Source organism: Penicillium manginii (assembly GCF_028828005.1).
Source record: "Penicillium manginii strain IBT 31320 chromosome Unknown utg000004l:1.0-7231830.0:1.0-7236170.0, whole genome shotgun sequence".
In the NCBI taxonomy this organism is placed as follows: Eukaryota; Fungi; Ascomycota; class Eurotiomycetes; order Eurotiales; family Aspergillaceae; genus Penicillium; species Penicillium manginii.
The window spans coordinates 3,171,596-3,189,314 of NW_026643105.1; the positions used below are offsets into that span (position 1 = coordinate 3,171,596).

The window sequence follows — 17,719 nt, forward strand, 5'->3', positions numbered from 1 at the left end:
TGCTCTATTTTTTTTTCATCGTTCAAAGAAGAATGGAAGAACTGGTAGAAAGAAATAGGTGTTTCTACGAGTGTCTTGCTGGAATGAGTGGGATGAGTGGGATGGATAAGTCAAAGAAAGTTGTATACTTGGGTAGTTTTACGCCTATTGGGGTAGGGTGCGCACTAGTATACGATACTTCATACAAAGGATTCTCTCCCTTACCACACATGAAAGAAAGGACAGGGTAAAATGATTGAAAGAATCAGCATTCTACCACATCGTTCGATCGTCCATATCGCAAGCCCCGGGTGTTTTCCTCTCTCTTTTTTTTTTCTGTGTTCTTCTCTGTCTCTCCCTCTGTCTCTCCACCTTTCACACCAACAATATTCTATGTACTCGGTACAGTTCTCGCCTCACACCTATCATGGACGCCACGCAAACCAGGGACCAGGCACACGAGCAACGGTCCAGCCCAGTTCGAACCTGTCATATTTGCCTTGAATTCTCCCTTCAGTGGGGGCTGTCACTCCGAACCCTGGTTTGGAGCGAGCCCCGTGAATGACGATCAACAGACTCCGCAATGGTCCAGAAGCACCCGAGGAGCAAGAGAGAGCCTAGAACCGGGACGACCGCCCCCCCCGACTCCTTTAATTATGGACGTTTCTGTTTCTGATGGAGAAGGGGAGTCTCGACCCATCGAATATGAGGCATCGACTGTCACGACTGGGATCGACGAGTTCAGTTCCTCGAACTGGCAGGCCCAACGGTCGCCACCGTACAAACCAAACCAAATCAAACGAAATCAAACCAGAGACAGAGACCCAGGGCTAATCCAGGGCTAATCCAGGGCTAATCCAAGGCTAAACCCAAGACCGACCCCATCAGCACCACGGAAAGTGAGAACAAGCCGTACCAAGACTTTACGCAGGTAACCTTGGTCCCGACCGTCAGCCATGAACCGGTTCCTGGCCCCAGCAGCTTACTTGCTTCCGAGTCCCAGCGAGGATTCCCCACAAGGCCAGATGTTTCAGGTCCGCCATGAGTGGAGCACGAGAAAGTAGGCCTGACGAAAGGACTGCCTCAGGGGTGATTGGTCGTTCGATCGTGTCGCAAGATCCGGCCGAGTCTTTAGACCGAGCTGCATATCCTGCTACATCGAGCGATCTTGTCTCTGCTGCTCCCTGCCAGAGCCCCTCTCTTCTCCTCTCTCTCCTCTCTCTCTCTTCTCTCCATGACGGAGTACGGAGGATGCTTCCCCCCTCCTCCCTTCTCTCCTCCACTAACGCCCCCCCTCTTCTCCCCCCCCCCCTGGGATCCTCTTGGGATCATCACTGGATACATCCAAAAGCAACGGTCACCCAAGACAACCAAAAATACTCGTCCTTTTTACCTCCCTGCCCCTTATCCGTACACAAAAGTGACAGCAGCGTTCTTCGCGTCTACCGAAGATCCACCGTTGAGAGGACACTGCCCCGTCAAACGGTTGGGCGCCACTTTTCAGCTCTGCCACCTGGTGCCTATGATCTAAGTGGACCCTCACCCCCCTCCGTTCCTGTCGGCCCTTCCGAGAAACCAATTTCCCACCATCATCCCGGTTCTTCAAGGTCACGATATAGACTACATTCATCGTACAGAAGAACGGGGCTCCGAACCGCCAGATCGATGGGTCCTCTCGGCATTGGATGATCGAAATTGATTGAGAGCGAAAGGTGCCTGCTCCCCCCGCGGCTTTGAAACAGCCAGGAAATGAAGTGTCAGGCGAAAAACCGGGTCCCCGGTGGATGTGTCGGACATTTAGGGCGATCACTCTATGGCAATAAATAGAAGAAGTAGAAAACCCGCCACCAGCTCTGTCGGCCACTTCCACTTGTGTCATAGTCGCGATGATCCAACGTTGGCCCTTGGCCCCCCCCCCCTCCCTCCCCACCTGGTCGTCCTTGGCTCGTGTAGGTTAGGTTAGGGAGGGAGGGAGAGAGAGGATTACACATTTCGAACCTGGCGTGTCTTGCGAGAGAATGGATACACCTCAAGCTAGACCCAGACCTGACAGGTAACACTCCAAGGTGCCATTCCGCAAGCTTCACGTGTGAAAAGGACGAGTTCTCTGTCCTTTACCTTTCCTGGCGCAATGGAAACCCCTGCATACCGTCACAAGATGATAGCTTGTCCATTTAGATGTCTTAGGTCTTATGCCCTCATCCCACCTTGGTAACCTCCCGCGAAGCAGCAGAACACTCGAATCGAGACAAGCCAAGTCGAGGCGAGTCCACCGAGTCAAGACAAGACAAGCAGAGCAGAACAGACGGGATCGTCACGGATCGTCCTCGCTTCGGACCAGAATGGAGCTTTGGGCGCGGCCGTTGCCCCATTCTTTCCCTAACGCGCCCCATCTGTACAAGCATGAAATCTACACCGTCGATGCCGGACGGCACTGGCTCAAACCCCCCCTCTCTTTGTTCCACTCCTCTCCTCTCCTCTCCTCTTCCCTCCCCTCATAATCCCCATATCCATACCCATCACCCGTCCTTCCGACCCGCCTCATCGCACCCTTTCTCCCGCTTCGGCATCTCTCCCCCTTGGGCAGCGAGAGTGGGAATAGGGGGTCAGAGGAATAGGAGAAACCAAACCAACCACCGTACTAGAATTACAATTACAATTACAATTACAATTATAGCCATAACCATAATTATGATGGTCTATGATCTCCTCTCGAGTATACTCTACTGTATAATTGATATGCCGCTGATCATCGCATAGACTTTACTAACCCAGTGTTTCAGGCAACTGAGGATCGCCCAGACTACGTACGGAGTAAGCTACATGTACCTACCTACCTACCTACCTATGTCAAAGGTAGCGGAGCGCACCAGAATAGAACACAAAGAGTAGAACTAGAACTATGTAGAATCAGAACCAGAACCAGAACCAGAACCACAACCAGACAAGAATCGGCCTTACTCGGGGCCTGGCGAGGAACTCGTGTTCGAGCACTGAAGAACACTGCAGGTGCGTTGGCTGTGCTGTTTTGCGTCGATGCAAGTGTTGTCTATTCTATTTTGCTTTTGCCTTAATTAAAAAAAATTTAATTTTTAATTTTTTTCTATTTCTCCACCGCCACTTTGGAACGAGAGCGAGAGCCAAGCCTAAGCCTACATAAACCTAAGTAGAGCAGAGTAGAGCAGCGCAGAGCAGAGCAGAGTAGAGAAGAGCAGAACAGAGCATCGGTGGCTTTGCCACTTGGGGCTCGTGCTAGGCGTGCAGCTTGCATCGACCCAATCACGGAGAATAAATGGGTGGCTGCATTGTGTTATTATCGTCATGGGTTAGGTTAGGACCCATCCGTGCATATACCTGAGCACCCTTTAGAAGAAGAATAAAATTGAATCATGAGTAGGTAGAGAGGTAGGTACTGTACTCTGTATATTTCCCTTACCAGAGTAGTCCATACCAACCAATTTAATTCAAGCAATTTCAAATTCAATTTTAATGCCAATCCAAATCCAATCCAATTTCAATTCAGTGTAGGGCGGACCCACCAGTCCCTTAATCTGGTGGGAACGCGCCAACGGGCCCCGTCGTTCCCTTCGTAAAGTGCGGTTCGGTAGCATTTCCTTCTTCTGTGCCTTTTTCGTGCTCTGAGACCTTAGCCTCGGCTGGTGTGTACAGTTCACATACAGTACACTTACCCTCCCTCCCTCTGCCCCTCATGTCGAAAGATGGGCTGGTCCCTGGATTATTTAAATCTCGGGAATCTCATTTCCCTCTCGGGATGGGCTTCGGCCCTTTGTAATTTCATTTGCAATTTCTTGCCAATTTCCTTGCTCTTTGGATGTGGGGGCCACTGATCACGACCACGGTTTGTTACTTGTTCAGTTATTAGTACGGAGTACTCCGTACACTGTGAAGAAAAGGGCATATTGTACACCGGGGGGGGGGGGGCCTCCGTTCTAGACCATTTTCCTCATTTCGCGCGGGTCTGGCCCCCTCTAAATTCATTGCGACGCCGTGTTACCGGGCGAGCTGCTGCGAACGGTGCGAGTCGGATGGAGGGGGAGGGGGGGTTCTGGAAGAACTGCCCTTTCGATGCGATCGGATTGTTGGGAACTGGGCTGGGTACAGAGCTGTAGTGTTGTAACAGTATACAGCATACAGCATACAGCTCTTCAACTTGAGATTTTTGGTTTTAGCTAGGGAGCTAGGGAAGGGAAGCTATAGATCGAAACCGAGACTACGGAGTATAGCTCGTAGCTTACTCTAAAAGACTCCAGCTCCAGCATTATTAGTACATAGTTATGTACGCTGTACTTAAGGTAGTACTAAGTACCAAGTGATCCCGAACAAAAGTCCCTGCGTGTTTGAACCAGGAAATGGGAAGGGATCCACAGGATCAACCAGGGAGAGAAAGAAGGAGGGGATTTTCCTGGCTGGTGAACCAAACACTCCGTACTTCGTGCCAACTCATGTACAGGAGCTAAGTGCCTGCCGGTATGGAATACAAACAGCCAAGCCCCCAGCTAAAATCCCCGAGTGGTCACACAAAAACTGAGGCTGCAAACCGCTCCGCTCGGGGCTTGCCCCAAAAGAAAAAAAAAAGAGAAAAAGAAAAAAAAGAAAGAAAAAAAAACAGGTAATGGTGGGACTGGGAACGTGAACATGAGAACTGACGCGCAAGACCCCAGATCCCGGCAGGAATGGGCCTTAGCAATGGGCTATTCTGCGTTAGTTTTAGTGGAGCGCCGTTAGCCTGCGATCTGGGTCCTGGGAGGGTTTTAGTCGCAACGGCATGGCATTAGGGCGGGTTAGCGCCTGGGCCGGCGCTGGCCGTGGCGCCCGTTGTGACTGGCCAGTGCGGCCTTTAAAGTGTCCGTTACGCATCCTCATCTCATTTCAGGATGATGCGGGTCCAGGAGTAGGAAGATATGAGGTGGATAGTAGTACCCAAGGTATACCATAAAGAGGACAGAGGGAGTAGAGAACAGAGAGAAGAGAACAATGACTTCGTCTCTGTTTCTCTCCTCCTCTCTCTTTTCTGCCCTTTCTGCTAAGAGAGAGAGAGAGAGAGAGTAAGTAAACAGTAAATAAACAGTAAGTAAACAGAAACAGTGTAATGTCATAAAGAGGGGAAACAAAAGGGTTTGACCGCTCAGCATCTTTAATTAAAAGCAGCACTGCTGAGTGGATCGGGGATATTGTGGCTCTGCTGATTATTCGGGATTATTTTATTTTATTTTATTATAATTTCCCTTTTCATATTATTATTATAATATAATATAATAATATTATTATTGTTATTATACCCTATATTACCATACAGTACCATCTAACACTTCTCCATCCCGGCTGTTAGCTGTCATTGCCAATCGACATCTCGTTTCATCTTCACGTTCTGGACTCTTTCCTGATGATTTCCCTTTCCCTCTTCTCTTCTCTTATCCGCCCTTTTCATTCCATCTTCTAGTTTGTCTACACCTTAAACTCACCCTTCACCTTTTCTCCCCTTCCACGGTACTCTTCAGCCGTCATTCTGCCGCGCGCCTCTCAACGGCTTTCCTCTGACCTCACCATTCGTTGCACGAGACTGTGTCTCTTTTTGACTTTCTGCTCAAGCCCGGAGCTTTTTGAACGTGGATCCTCGTGGTGATCATTACAGACTGCCTGCCCTAGCAAAAAAAAAATAGAGAGATATACATTCTCCCCTGTGCCTCTGCAAGTCAGAACTCTGTCGTCATCTAGACTGTCACGAGCTTCATCTTCAACTTTCGCCTTTATCCTTCCCTCTCTATTTTCTTCTTCCCCTCTCTTTCTCTCTCTCTCTCTCTCCTCCTCTCTCTTCTCTCTCTTCCTCTCCCCCTCACCTATCGTTTACGGAGGGGGGGTTCCTTTCTATCTACTCCAACACAAGACCCGGCCCTTCCCCCCCCATCGCGCATATGATTGCGTTACAACATCGGCCTATCTTGCCGCCCGCCAAAGTGGATATCTCACTGCTACTCAAGCCCCAAGATGAGGATGAAGCCCCGGGCATTCCTACGTCTCTCTATCCACCCAGATCCATTTCGGGGCTCTCGGGGCTACCTCCGGTCTTGACAGGCCCATCCCCCAGCGTGATCCCACCACCGCTGATCAAGACCGGTCCAACAGGATCGGCAAAGCGGTTGCAACCTGCGCACACAGCCGAGTCACCGGCCAAGAAGCAATCCAAATGGTCTCCCGAAGAAGACGCCCTTATCATCGAGCTGCGGGGCAGCGGGATGAAGTGGGAGGATATCAGCAAGCGACTGCCTGGCCGCAGCGCGATTAGTTGTCGCCTTCACTATCAAAACTACCTTGAGCGCAGGAGCGAGTGGGACGAAGACAAGAAGAACAAACTAGCAAGGCTGTACGAACGGTAAGAAGAAGACACCCGAAACCCATCAGAGAGATGGGGATGGGGTAATCCAATTTCAGCAGAAAAAAAGCGAGAGAGAAGAAGAAAAACCAGCTAACAGTCGAATAGATTCAAGGCGGAAATGTGGTCTAAGGTCGCGGAGGAAATGGCCATCCCATGGCGTGCAGCAGAAGCCATGCACTGGCAATTAGGGAGAACAGGAAATGGCCCGCCGCGCAGGCGTGGTGCCCTTTTCCTTATCCAGCACTGCCATTGATCCCCCCACCACCAGAACTCGTCGAGCGAGCACCTCTCTATCCCGACCACGAAAGACTTCCCTCTCACGCGCTATCCCCGGTCACCCTCCCGGCATGCCACCTCAACTGCCGTCCCTCGAAGAGCTGACCGCCGGTGTGCCCGCATATGCACCACCTGCCCCGCCCCCGCCAAGAGAGTTTTATGGAATCGGACGCCCATCAGAGATGGGAATCCCCCCCGCCAGGCCTCATGGGTCCTCATCTGGGAATGCCCCCACGAACCCTGCCCTAGGATGAACTTGACGATCATGCCTGAACGGCTTTCCTTTGTGCTTCTCCTTCTCCTTCTTTGTTATTTTTTTGATTGATACGAATTGCATAGCGCCGGCTGGAGGTATACCGTGATTTGTGGGAGGCCATGAATTGCATAGAGAATTGTTTGCTGCCCCCCCCTTTTGCGCCGAACTGTTCCTGTTTTTCTTTTCCCTTTTCACTGTGATTAGGAGGGGGCCGTTGTCGGCGCGGCGCTCTCCCCACATTCCCGCACCGTCCCACGTTGATGATGATACTTTCGAGGCTGGTTCTTCGAAACGACAATGTGACTGTGTTTCCATTCAGGAAGCGGAAGCAGAAGCAGAAGTGGAAGCGGGCTTGGGCGTCGCAATAGCCCACCAATTATCTTTCTCATACCCGGACTCCAAAACCACTCCACCGGCCTGCTCGATATCGCGCTCCAGCTCCCCTTCCTCATACAGATGATAGTACCGGTGGAAGGTCTTTTCCTGGCCCTGGTCCGACTTGGACTTTCGAACCCAAGGAACCATGATATCTTGGGGATCACCTTTATCCCAACCACGACGACTATCCTTTTGCTCCAGCGCCCAGGCATAAACCAAGAATTTGCCCCCCCGGTTCCGACCCCTCGCCCCGCCTTACAGTCCGCAGTATCTCGGCAACGGCCTCGACCCGCCGTTCCGGGGTCGACATATGGTGGACGACTGCGATTGAGATCGCAAAGTCAAAGAACGCGTCCCGATGCGGGAGCTGGAGGATATCCGCCACGACGGTGGAATGCGGCTGATGCTGGATAGCAATGCGCGCCAGATTTTCCGATCTGCAGCGTCGAGTTAGGACCGGATCGATTATCGATACCGAGATCGGTTTGAATTTCTCAGCAAAGAGAAGGAATGGAGAAGGGAAACTAGTCATATCATCGCATCCAACAATTAAACCACCACAAAAAAAGCCAAGCCAAAAAACAAAGTCAAGAACCAGACTCTCCCCAAAAACACACCGAAAACACACACCAAAAATCATTCCATATACAAATTATAGAAAAACAATGCAGATGATATACGAATCCTCACAGAGATATTCCTCCAAGAACTAGAACCGAACTTGAACTTGAACTTGGATGTAGACTTGAAACGTACCTATCCGACGCCACTATAAAGACATCCTTATTAACAGTCAAATTCTTCCCATTGCCACATCCGACGTCCAGCCCAACGGACCCGGGAGCCTGCGCCTGAAGAAATCGTTCCACGATGGGCCAGGCCTGTCACGATGCAAAACTCATTAGTTGGAGATTGACGTTGCGCGCGGCGCGGCGCGGCGGGGCGTCGTAGGTACCTCCTTCGCGCAAGGTTTCACTTACCTTGAAACGGGTTGCGGAGAAGTGCCCAGCAATCTGCTGATACACTTCATGTACGTGATTCTGCTCGTACTCGTCGGCCATGGCGGAATGGCGGTTTTGATACTATTACTAGCAGTTATGTTGGACTGGTTGTTGGCGGGGAGGCGAAGCCAAGCGAGTCTCACGTGACTTCTCGTGTACCCACTCGGACAATAAACGTTCACCTTAACTAGGCGTACCCAGGTACTCAGGCTGACAGTACATATGTAGACTAGACTTTAGTAAAGACAGCAAAAAAAACAAAACAAAACATAAGACAAAGCCGGGAAGTGCTGGCCCAGTTCAAACTTAAATCGTTTCCCGCATAGAGGCCCGCTTTCCGATCAGAATGTTTTCAAACAAATTAAATCTCACATCAAACAGCGACTGCAGTCGGCGTTGAAATTTCCACAAAACTCCATACAGTCCTTAAGTTTGATGACTAAGCGCGGTTTCCACCTTGTTGGCGACGGCACATTTCAGGAGTTATCGCGACTTGCCTGCGCGCCTGGAATTGAAATTAAAATTGTGAGTACCATCCAACCCCATCGCTTTGTTTCGGGCTAGGGAGACCCTGTCTGGTTGGTGAGAACACAAGATCTTTGTCCGACATGATACCCGGCTGTAAGATCTGGGGAACGTTAGATCTGCGTCTCCCAGAAAGGCAATATCAAAATGGCCAGAGGGGGGGTGGGGGGAGAGAGTGTGTCAAGATAGACTATACCTATCCCCCCGGTGCCTTGAGACACGCTGCGCTTCTCTTCTCTTCTCTTCTGTCGACCAGCCTAATCTGGACGAGGTCATCTTTCTTTCTATCTTCCCTTTCCTAACCCTCAATGACCCTTCAAACATTTGACCACCGCTGACCACAATTAGATCCCATAAATCAAATCACCCCCATCAACCCCCATTCAAAATGGCATTCCAGCCTACACCGGCAGATATATCTGTCGTCATAACAGCGGCATCAACAGCCCGAGGCACCGACACAGAACCAAGATTCCTCAACGAGCGCCGCGTAACCCCAACATGGACCCTAACCCAGCTAAAAAGCAAGCTGGAAACCATGACTGGCGTCCCACCCAGCTCCCAAACCCTCCGCCTCAAGAGCCCCGGCCACCCAGCCCAATGGATGGAAGGCGAGGACCGACTCCTCAACTCGTGGGCTCTAATGAAAGGCTGTGAAATCGAGGTATGTTATGTTTCTCCTTTCCCTTGCCGTCCCTGACCCGATCCAATCCAAGACTGGAGTGGACTGGAGCGGACTGGACTGGACTGACATTCGCAGGTCCACGACTCCCGCCCTCAATCCATGCGCCCAAATTACACGGACCTATCCTCCGTAAGAAAAATACGAGCTCCCCAGCTCGACATACGAGGCTCTCCCGAACTCGGTCTTAGCCTGGAAAAAGAACCAAAAGCTCGGCCGTTTCGATCCAACCGCCCTCTCGCCTGAAGAGTCTCTGCGCAACCAGGTCGAGAAGGATCGGAGTGAGATTTCGACTAAAGGTACGTTACTACGCCGCGCCACGCCACGCTACAGTGCCCAAGCCTAGTCTCATTGCTCATTTCATGTACAGGCATCGCCGTTTCCGCACGCGCTATTATCCTGCCCTCCTCGCCGCCGCATATTCGGCGGGGAACGGTTCGGTTTGTCGGGCCTGTGCCGGGCATTCCTGTTACTGGTGCGGGACGGGAGATGGAGCGGGAGGGCGAGATTCCTGCAGAGTTACAGCCTATCTGGGTTGGTATTGAGTTGGACGAGCCGACGGGGAAGAATGATGGGAGTGTTGGGGGAAAGCGGTACTTTGAGTGTCTAGAGAAGAGGGGTGCTTTTGTTAAGCCTGATAAGGTGCAGATTGGGGATTTTCCTCCTTTGGATTTGGATGATGAGCTTGATGATTTGATGGAGGAGATCTAGATCGAACACGTGAGACACGCGAGACGCAGGATGCATAGAAATGAATATTATTATGACATGTTTGTGAATGATTTTCTATTCTTACTTGACTCTACTCAATCCCTTCGATGAGGGGTGACCCTCGTCGCCAATTAATCGAGATAGTAGAGTAGATTGAGGGAAAAATGGGATAAAACCGACACCGGGGCTAGCAATTACAGGAGAATACATATCGCTAGAAACAATTCAAATAAAACCAAGCAGAGGAGGTATCGTGACGCATTCAACACCGACATGAAGTAGAATCAATGGCAAAATGAAAACAGCCAACTTATTTATTTCCCAGCTTTCTGCTTACCCTTGCGACCTCGAGCGGCCGCGGGCTTTGCTTTGTGCTTGGACTTGGATGGACCGGCTGCGGCTTCGCCATCGGAGTTACCTTGCTCAACGGCTTGGGATGTAGTTCCCGAGTCCTCCTCGGAATTCTCATCAGGGACACACCCTTGGGTGAAGAAAAGCCTCGTATCTTTCTGATAAGGATTCTGGAAGCTGTAAATGTTGCCTGTCAATCCGTCGTTAGTGATAGTTACAGGGGGGGGGGGGAAACGATTCGTGTTGGGATTCTTGAGAGTGCCACTCACCTCGGGGAACATGGAAAACGCAGCCCTTTCCTGCGCTGAATTGGACACCAGAAACATCCACTTGAACACGGCCATTGCAGACGTAGAATACCATGTGCATCTTTTTCGAATTTTTGGGCTTCTTTACACCCTCTGGTGGCAGGTCAAGGACACCCGATCCAATGAAGGAGGAGCTGAGTAATTTGGCAAATTTGAACGAAGATCCCTTGACGTCCTTTGTTTCGATGCCAGAGGGGGCATAAGCAATAATATCTATGATAAGGACTGGTTAGAGATTGTCGGAATAGCGCGTTAACGCCCGGTTGACTCTTACCTGTGACTTCTTCTTCCGTGGTGCCTGCAATAGGATCCCATTTCGGTACAATGCCATGAAGAATGCCTCCCTTCATCTCCCATTCGTCCATATCCTCATCCTCCTCGTCGGAATCTTCCTTCCGCTTTTTGGACTTGCTTGACTTGGACTTCCTCCCACGTTTTCCTTTGCCCTTGTTCTCTGGCTCTTGCTCTTCAGTGCGAATGATTTCCTTGATTGTAGAGAGCGGGTACCGCTGGCCCTCTGCAGCTTCTCCGTCGCCGTACACACAGCGCTCATTGCGCCAGTATGCAAGCGGCCTGACAGAGACTCGCCCTGAGCGAGTGTGGGTGGAGACATCCTCGGTTGGGTTCTCGCGCTTTAGAATATACAGACTGCGGCCCTTCAATGGTCCAGAACGTTGGGAGTAATTTTCCACAACGCGGTCCAATTCCGGGTCCAGTGGTTCTCGTGGTTGAGCTTCCTTCGATACTTTCTGTTTTTTGGCAGGTCTAGCCTCGGTGGTTTCTTCATCAGCAGCGCGAGCAGCCTTAGGCGGTCGACCTGGCCGACCAGCGGCCGATTTGCCTTTGCCCTTGTCGGTAGTTTTGGACGCAGGGCCCTTCGTTGACTTGGTTGCTTTTTCGAGTTGTCGTGGTTCTTCTGGGGCTTCTGCATGGTCGCTGTCCGAGTCGTCCAAATCTTCCTCGATGGGTTCTGGGAACTCGTCCTGGATCACAGTGTCGTTACCCTGGTCAAAGCTGTTTTCAACATCATCTTGAACGGCAAATGAAGTATTTTCGTCATATTCTTCGTCGGAGAATTCGGTTGTCTCGGGGAGCGCCCGGGCTTTCTGCAAGTTATTCTTTCCCTTCTTCGGACCCGCATTGACCGAGCGGGCGCTCAGCGGAGACGGATCTCCTCGCACATTGCTATTTGTAGCGAGTAGACTTCTGCCCTCAGAAGGGCTTGAAAAGTCTTGCTCGGGTTCTGGTGAGGACTGCACTTCTGGAGATCTCCGCACAGTTCGGGAAGAGCCTTTGACTGGTGATTGCGATGGCGGTGGTAAGTTTTGGGAACGATTGGAGGCATTGAGAAAGTGCATAGGGCCCGGCGCATTGTCTAGATGTTGAAATGAGACATCAGCACATAGCTCGGAGCCTTTCACAAGTCGCGAGGGGAGGGGAGAAGGTTGTTGTGCGTGTTTTTTTTCCAACTCACCATCCTCAATAGACATATCAGAGCCAATAGAATCATCATGTTCGTCGTCGAAGCCATTCACCTTGTCAGGCGATTTCTCGGGCGATGAAAATAATCCATCGACTTCTTCCATTCCATGCTCGTCGCGTCGGCCCTCTTTCAGGGTAAGTCCAGTGCGTCTGGGGTCGCATATGTGTTAGAGTATAGTTTCGGCGCGCAATTGTCGAATGAACAACTCACCGTCCAGCGGTTCCAACGTTGGAGTAATCATATTCGCGAGCTTTCCCGAGTCCGCGAGCCATATTCGCGGGGATAGCGACAAGGCAGATGGAGAAATTAGGTTGAACCTGCAGCCAAGTGGGTGTGTGGATGTGGAGGGGAGAGGAATGATGCGACGGGAATTTGGGGGGCAAACTGCAAGGGAAAACGCGCCGCGCCCACGCGCCAACCAAACCGGAGACGCGTCTTTCCTTCCTCCGAGCATACCGCATTACCCGCACGTCAAATCATCACTATTTCCTCGACCTTAATCTCACATCTCAAATCTCAAATCTCACATCCTCTCACCATGGTAGCAAAATCAAAAGTCGACGATCCCCAAGATCTCGCCTTCATTCCACCCAGCGTGGAAAAAGAGCATGTGCTCTCGGGAGATTCCTACGCCTACTATACCCCAATCCCAGCCGCAATCACACCCCACGACAAAGCCAATCCCACAAATCCCACGACGGAATCTACACCATGTGTCCTAGGCGTTGACGAAGCCGGTCGCGGCCCAGTCCTAGGACCAATGGTCTACGGCGCATTCTACCTCCCACTCGATCTCCACCACTCCCTCCTAGCCGAAGAGCACAGCTTCGATGACAGCAAAGTCCTCACACCAGGCGTTCGAGCCAACCTAATGCGTCTCCTCAATACACCTGGCGAGAACCTTTACGAGTCCTGCGGATACGCCATCAAGCTTCTTTCCGCGCGCGATATTGGCTCCGGGATGATGAAGCCCGGCACGGCGGTCTACAATCTGAATGCGCAGGCTATGGATGCTACCATTGAGATCATCCGCGGCGTTGTTGAGGAGCGTGGCGTGGATGTCAAAGAGGTTTATATCGATACTATTGGTAATCCGGCTACATACCAGCAGAAACTGGAGCGGATTTTTCCATCGATGAAGATTACTGTTGCGAAGAAGGCGGATTCCCTATATCCCTGTGTCAGCGCTGCTAGTGTGGCGGCTAAGGTGACGCGTGATGTTGCCCTGGAAGTTCTGTATGAGGCTGTGTTGAGTGAGCAGTCGTTGGAAACAACACCTGGGGGATGGGGTAGTGGTTATCCCTCAGATTCCAAGTGCACCGGGTGGCTCAGACGCAACATGGACCCTGTTTTTGGCTGGGGCAATGAGTGCCGCTTCAGCTGGGGGACTGCGAAAGAGATGCTGGAACTGAAAGGTGGAGCACGGGTGGACTGGCCGGTCGATGATGATGAGGATGGGAATGGGATGCTTAGCGACTTTCTTCTCTCGTCAGGTCCGAGTAAAACCACAGGAGGACAAAGTGGCCTGCAAGAATGGTTTGGTCAAAAACAAGCCGAGATCTTATAACGATATGAATTTGTCTAGCATTAATAATGAAGCTAATAAAACAATGAAGATACCCTTTCCAATCAAGCATACGCAGAATCAAGAAGAGAACATAGGAAAAACATGTCTGATGCAAGTGTCATAAATCACAGAGAAAATTAAATTGAACCCCGCGGGTGGAGGGTTTAAAACTGGGTATCATGGAAGAAGGTCGAGAGTGCAAAGAGAATCCCATCATAGCGTCGCAGTTGAAAAGTAGTAGTTATCCCACAAGTATTCGTAGTCCTCCACCACGCTGCCTACCATGTCCAACAGCGGCTTACCCTTCATCTTGCCAGTAAGGCTGTGCAGCCAGGACCTGGTGTATTGTTAGTGTGTGCTTCAAGAGGGGATAAGGAAAGATCAACATACTTGGTAATGTTCTCGTAAAAGGCACCTCGCATCAACCACCACCCCATGGACCATCCGCGTTTTCTCAGCTCCTCCCGCTCAAGTCCAGTCAAGCCTCGGAGGCCCCCTGCAACACGTTCACGGAAATCCCGCTTGGCCAGTTGTCGGCAACCAAACTCCATTCCAAAGCCGATCAGCCAGGGCCTCCAGCTCCGCTTATCTTTGCTCCATTTCTGCATCGCCAAGGCATAGACCACTGGTCGCAGAATATAGAGAACCTCCGCCAGCTGTCCTTGGCCAGTAACTCGGTGCAAAAGGGTCTTGGGGGGCTTGATGTCGTCGGCAGTGAGAACCTTGGAAATAAGATAATTTGAGACGTCATTCACGTCCGGAAGTGATGGAAGTGAAAGACCAGTGCGAGGCATCGTCCAGTTCAAATCAGATGACTTTTCACTAGTGGGAGTCTCCATTCCATTCCAGTCGCTCTGTTCCTCTTCCGGTTGCTCCACTGTTCTTGGGTCAACTTCGCGCTCGGGAAGCGGGGGGTTGACCAAGGGTCTCGAGTTCGTCAAGCGAAGAAGCAGAATGCGACAGACTGCTTTGGCGAATTCGATGAAGACGACAACGCGCCATCTAGTCTTCTGCCCGCGCCGGCGCGCCGCCATTTCCCAAAGGAGCTCTGTATATTGGAGCATCTGGAGCGCGAGGGCTACCTGGCGATACAAAGAGGAGCGGGAGGTCCAGTACTTCGTATATCGTGAATGAGGGGTCGGCGTTGGTCGAGGAACGGTTGATGGAAGCCGTGAGATGACTTTCTCTACGAGGGAGTCATGGTAAAGGGACAGGAGTTGGACTCCGGAATGGACTATATGATCTGGTTAGAAACGTTTCAAAGAGACTAGTAGATGTGTAGAGTGTAGACTGACCACATTCTGAGGCAACTTCAGATTCACGATAGCGTCCTGATGAGTGAAATAAATATGTGAGTTGGGGTTCCTCTGCGCCTAAGCGATAGTATTCCGTGATGGGATCGCACTCACCAGGGATGATGTAGGTCAGCGACCGCAAGGCGGACTCGACTTGTCCAACAGAGCTGGAATTCTTGGTAACGAAGTCTTCATAGTGTGCGAGCCACTTCGATGGTCCTAGCATCGCTGGCGATATGGGACTTGATATATTTCGAACGGTCTCCATGATCCAGAGTGATGCATTGCGTAGCCGCGGAGTGGACAAGGAGAATAGCTGGGGAAGTCACGGGGCGCCAAGACTTGCGGGCCGAGGTTGATGTTTGCGGGCTTTCCGGAGTACTCCACGGCAATGTACATTTTATGCTAGACTTTGGTCAAAATTTGATGAAATTCTTGTAAATATGGCATGATATTTGTTGGAATTGCCTGACTGACTCTCGGGAATGTTTGATTTTTTGATAGTTTGCGCTGCTCTATAATTACAGTACGCGGGGTATGGATGGATCTAATCAAGTGTTCTAATGAGCTGGTTTGCTAATTTAGACAAATAGCATCATCGATGTTGCTAGTACAATGATTTTGATCTTTACAAATAATTGGTTTTATTTTGAGAAAAAAAAAATTTAAGCGGTAGATCCAACTAAAGACGTAGTACAATCTTGCCAACCTGTTTACCCTGCCAAACATATTCAACCGCATCCTCAGCCTCCTCAAAAGGAAATATCTTATCAATCAAATCATGAAGACGAGTTTGCGCCGCTGAAAGGGCAGCACAAAAGTCTTCCATATCATACTTCGAGCCAGCATTGATACCTCGAAGTGTGACCCTGCGATCAATGATAGTAGGAACCAGTTCTCGCAAATCGGCAGGATCCTGCTTCGACAGATATCCGACTTGGCTAACTACAGCACCACGTCGCGTACACTTGAGACTTTTGACCAAAGATCCTGTCCCTCCATTCTCTACAACAATGTCCACCCCCTCTTCGGCTGTAAGTCTCATGACTTCTTGATCCCAGTCCGGAGTGCTGGAATAATTGATTGTCAGAATTCCGGGGTATCGCTCTGACATTTGCTTGAGTTTTGCGTCGCTCGAAGACGTCAAGATAATTCGGAGACCGGCTGCTTTTGCAAGTTTGAGCGCAAAGACGCTTACGCCTCCAGTGCCTACCACCCAGGTTAGTTATTTTGCTTTTAATAGAGTCGTGAAACTGGTTCAGGGCGTGGGTTTGCTTACCTTGGATTAAAACAGTCTGTCCAATACTCATTCCCTTCAAAGCTGACCATGCAGTAACACCAGCACAGGGGATCGTAGCAGCTTCATTCCAGTCAAGATGATCTGGTAGTTTACAGAGAACATTTTCGTCAAAAATGATATGATCTGCCATAACCCCATCTTCATCCGCAGCAAGCCATGAACGACCGATCTCTCGACCGGAGATATTCTTAGTATCAGTGATAGGACTGACCCTATCACCAACTACTAGCCTCTTGACTTTATCCCCGATGGCAATGACTTCGCCAGCTGCATCGTTGCATAATATCCCGTTTGGTAAGACCGGCCACGGATTGCCTCCATTCGCAATATTTGCATCACGGTAGTTGAGAGATACAGCATGAACTTTGATTAAAACTGACGTCGGTTCAAGCGGAGGAAATACCTCTTCCACGAGTTTCAGTTTAAGTTTACCAGGCATATAGTTGTCTGTTCGCCGAAAGGCACGGCGTCGAATCATATCTGAACTGCCAGTGGGCATCTTATCGTATTTCTGGCTGATCTTCTCTGACGGGTTGAAGTTATAAGATGAAGATATTGGAAATCGTTGCCCATGTGGGAATTGATCTTTCATACGAATTTCATCAAGGATGTTCAGGGCTGCAGTGATTGCTAATACACGGCTGCGTCGACGTCACTCATTGGCGCAAGGATCGGGATTCCCGATCCTCGGGATTGAAGCCGACAATGGCTCCACCACTTGTTAAGCCAAAAATACAATCGTACAGTGCTGAAATGTGCGTGCGCAATTTTTGGTCGAATGGGGTAAATGGACCCGTTTTCTCATAAAGTACATAGCGGCAACCGGTCCAGAAAGCCTTCTAAGCTAGCAGCGTTACAAAATTACCAGTATTCCTTTTCCAGAGTTGGACGCAGAGTATCATGGGTTGTATTGCGTAAATAGCCTTAGCATACTTATTTATAGCTGGAGGTAGGATGAGGAGATCTTAATATTACTTAGTTGGCGGTAGTATGCCAGTAGCGTGGATAGTATTAAATTACCTTAAGGTACTAGTAGTATACTACTAGTTTCATGAGGGGTTGCAGACCCTGAACTATAGGGAGCACTGCTCAGCCGATTGCCGCTATGAAGCGCCGCGCTATCTGCGAGGATTCCCCTCGATCATGTCAAATTCGGTTTAACTGCGAAGAACTTGGCGTCACGGGGTAGCTTTTCAAGTAGTAAAGGAGGAGT

General features: G+C 50.4%; 8 protein-coding genes across 8 annotated transcripts; 4 read left to right on the plus strand and 4 right to left on the minus strand.

Annotated features, from left to right (window-relative positions):
- Positions 1-635: 635 nt before the first annotated feature.
- Positions 636-1,024, plus strand: N7533_004885 (uncharacterized protein; the record flags this gene model as incomplete). Its single annotated transcript, XM_057101535.1, has 2 exons — positions 636-757; positions 868-1,024. The coding sequence occupies 2 exons, from the start codon at positions 636-638 to the stop codon at positions 1,022-1,024; spliced, it is 279 nt and encodes a 92-aa protein (XP_056961165.1).
- A 4,888-nt stretch (positions 1,025-5,912) lies between these two features.
- N7533_004886 (MYB DNA-binding domain protein) lies at positions 5,913-6,903 on the plus strand (the record flags this gene model as incomplete). The annotated part of the gene is made up of 3 exons (XM_057101536.1): positions 5,913-6,370; positions 6,479-6,503; positions 6,562-6,903. 3 exons carry the CDS (start codon positions 5,913-5,915, stop codon positions 6,901-6,903), a joined length of 825 nt encoding a protein of 274 aa, XP_056961166.1.
- A 317-nt stretch (positions 6,904-7,220) lies between these two features.
- Positions 7,221-8,344, minus strand: N7533_004887 (tRNA (carboxymethyluridine(34)-5-O)-methyltransferase; the record flags this gene model as incomplete). The annotated part of the gene is made up of 4 exons (XM_057101537.1): positions 7,221-7,478; positions 7,543-7,720; positions 8,040-8,164; positions 8,264-8,344. The coding sequence occupies 4 exons, from the start codon at positions 8,342-8,344 to the stop codon at positions 7,221-7,223; spliced, it is 642 nt and encodes a 213-aa protein (XP_056961167.1).
- An 853-nt stretch (positions 8,345-9,197) lies between these two features.
- Positions 9,198-10,202, plus strand: N7533_004888 (TBCB family protein; the record flags this gene model as incomplete). The annotated part of the gene is made up of 4 exons (XM_057101538.1): positions 9,198-9,473; positions 9,570-9,623; positions 9,694-9,790; positions 9,862-10,202. The coding sequence occupies 4 exons, from the start codon at positions 9,198-9,200 to the stop codon at positions 10,200-10,202; spliced, it is 768 nt and encodes a 255-aa protein (XP_056961168.1).
- Positions 10,203-10,516: 314 nt separating this feature from the next.
- N7533_004889 (Cupin domain protein) lies at positions 10,517-12,616 on the minus strand (the record flags this gene model as incomplete). Its single annotated transcript, XM_057101539.1, has 5 exons — positions 10,517-10,743; positions 10,823-11,074; positions 11,136-12,275; positions 12,336-12,493; positions 12,555-12,616. The coding sequence occupies 5 exons, from the start codon at positions 12,614-12,616 to the stop codon at positions 10,517-10,519; spliced, it is 1,839 nt and encodes a 612-aa protein (XP_056961169.1).
- Positions 12,617-12,882: 266 nt separating this feature from the next.
- N7533_004890 (ribonuclease H2 catalytic subunit RNH201) lies at positions 12,883-13,911 on the plus strand (the record flags this gene model as incomplete). Its single annotated transcript, XM_057101540.1, has 1 exon — positions 12,883-13,911. The coding sequence occupies one exon, from the start codon at positions 12,883-12,885 to the stop codon at positions 13,909-13,911; it is 1,029 nt and encodes a 342-aa protein (XP_056961170.1).
- A 213-nt stretch (positions 13,912-14,124) lies between these two features.
- On the minus strand, positions 14,125-15,474 carry N7533_004891 (peroxisomal membrane protein PEX16; the record flags this gene model as incomplete). The annotated part of the gene is made up of 3 exons (XM_057101541.1): positions 14,125-14,248; positions 14,302-15,145; positions 15,207-15,474. The coding sequence occupies 3 exons, from the start codon at positions 15,472-15,474 to the stop codon at positions 14,125-14,127; spliced, it is 1,236 nt and encodes a 411-aa protein (XP_056961171.1).
- Positions 15,475-15,888: 414 nt separating this feature from the next.
- N7533_004892 (zinc-dependent alcohol dehydrogenase family protein) lies at positions 15,889-17,005 on the minus strand (the record flags this gene model as incomplete). Its single annotated transcript, XM_057101542.1, has 2 exons — positions 15,889-16,415; positions 16,486-17,005. The coding sequence occupies 2 exons, from the start codon at positions 17,003-17,005 to the stop codon at positions 15,889-15,891; spliced, it is 1,047 nt and encodes a 348-aa protein (XP_056961172.1).
- Positions 17,006-17,719: the final 714 nt, after the last annotated feature.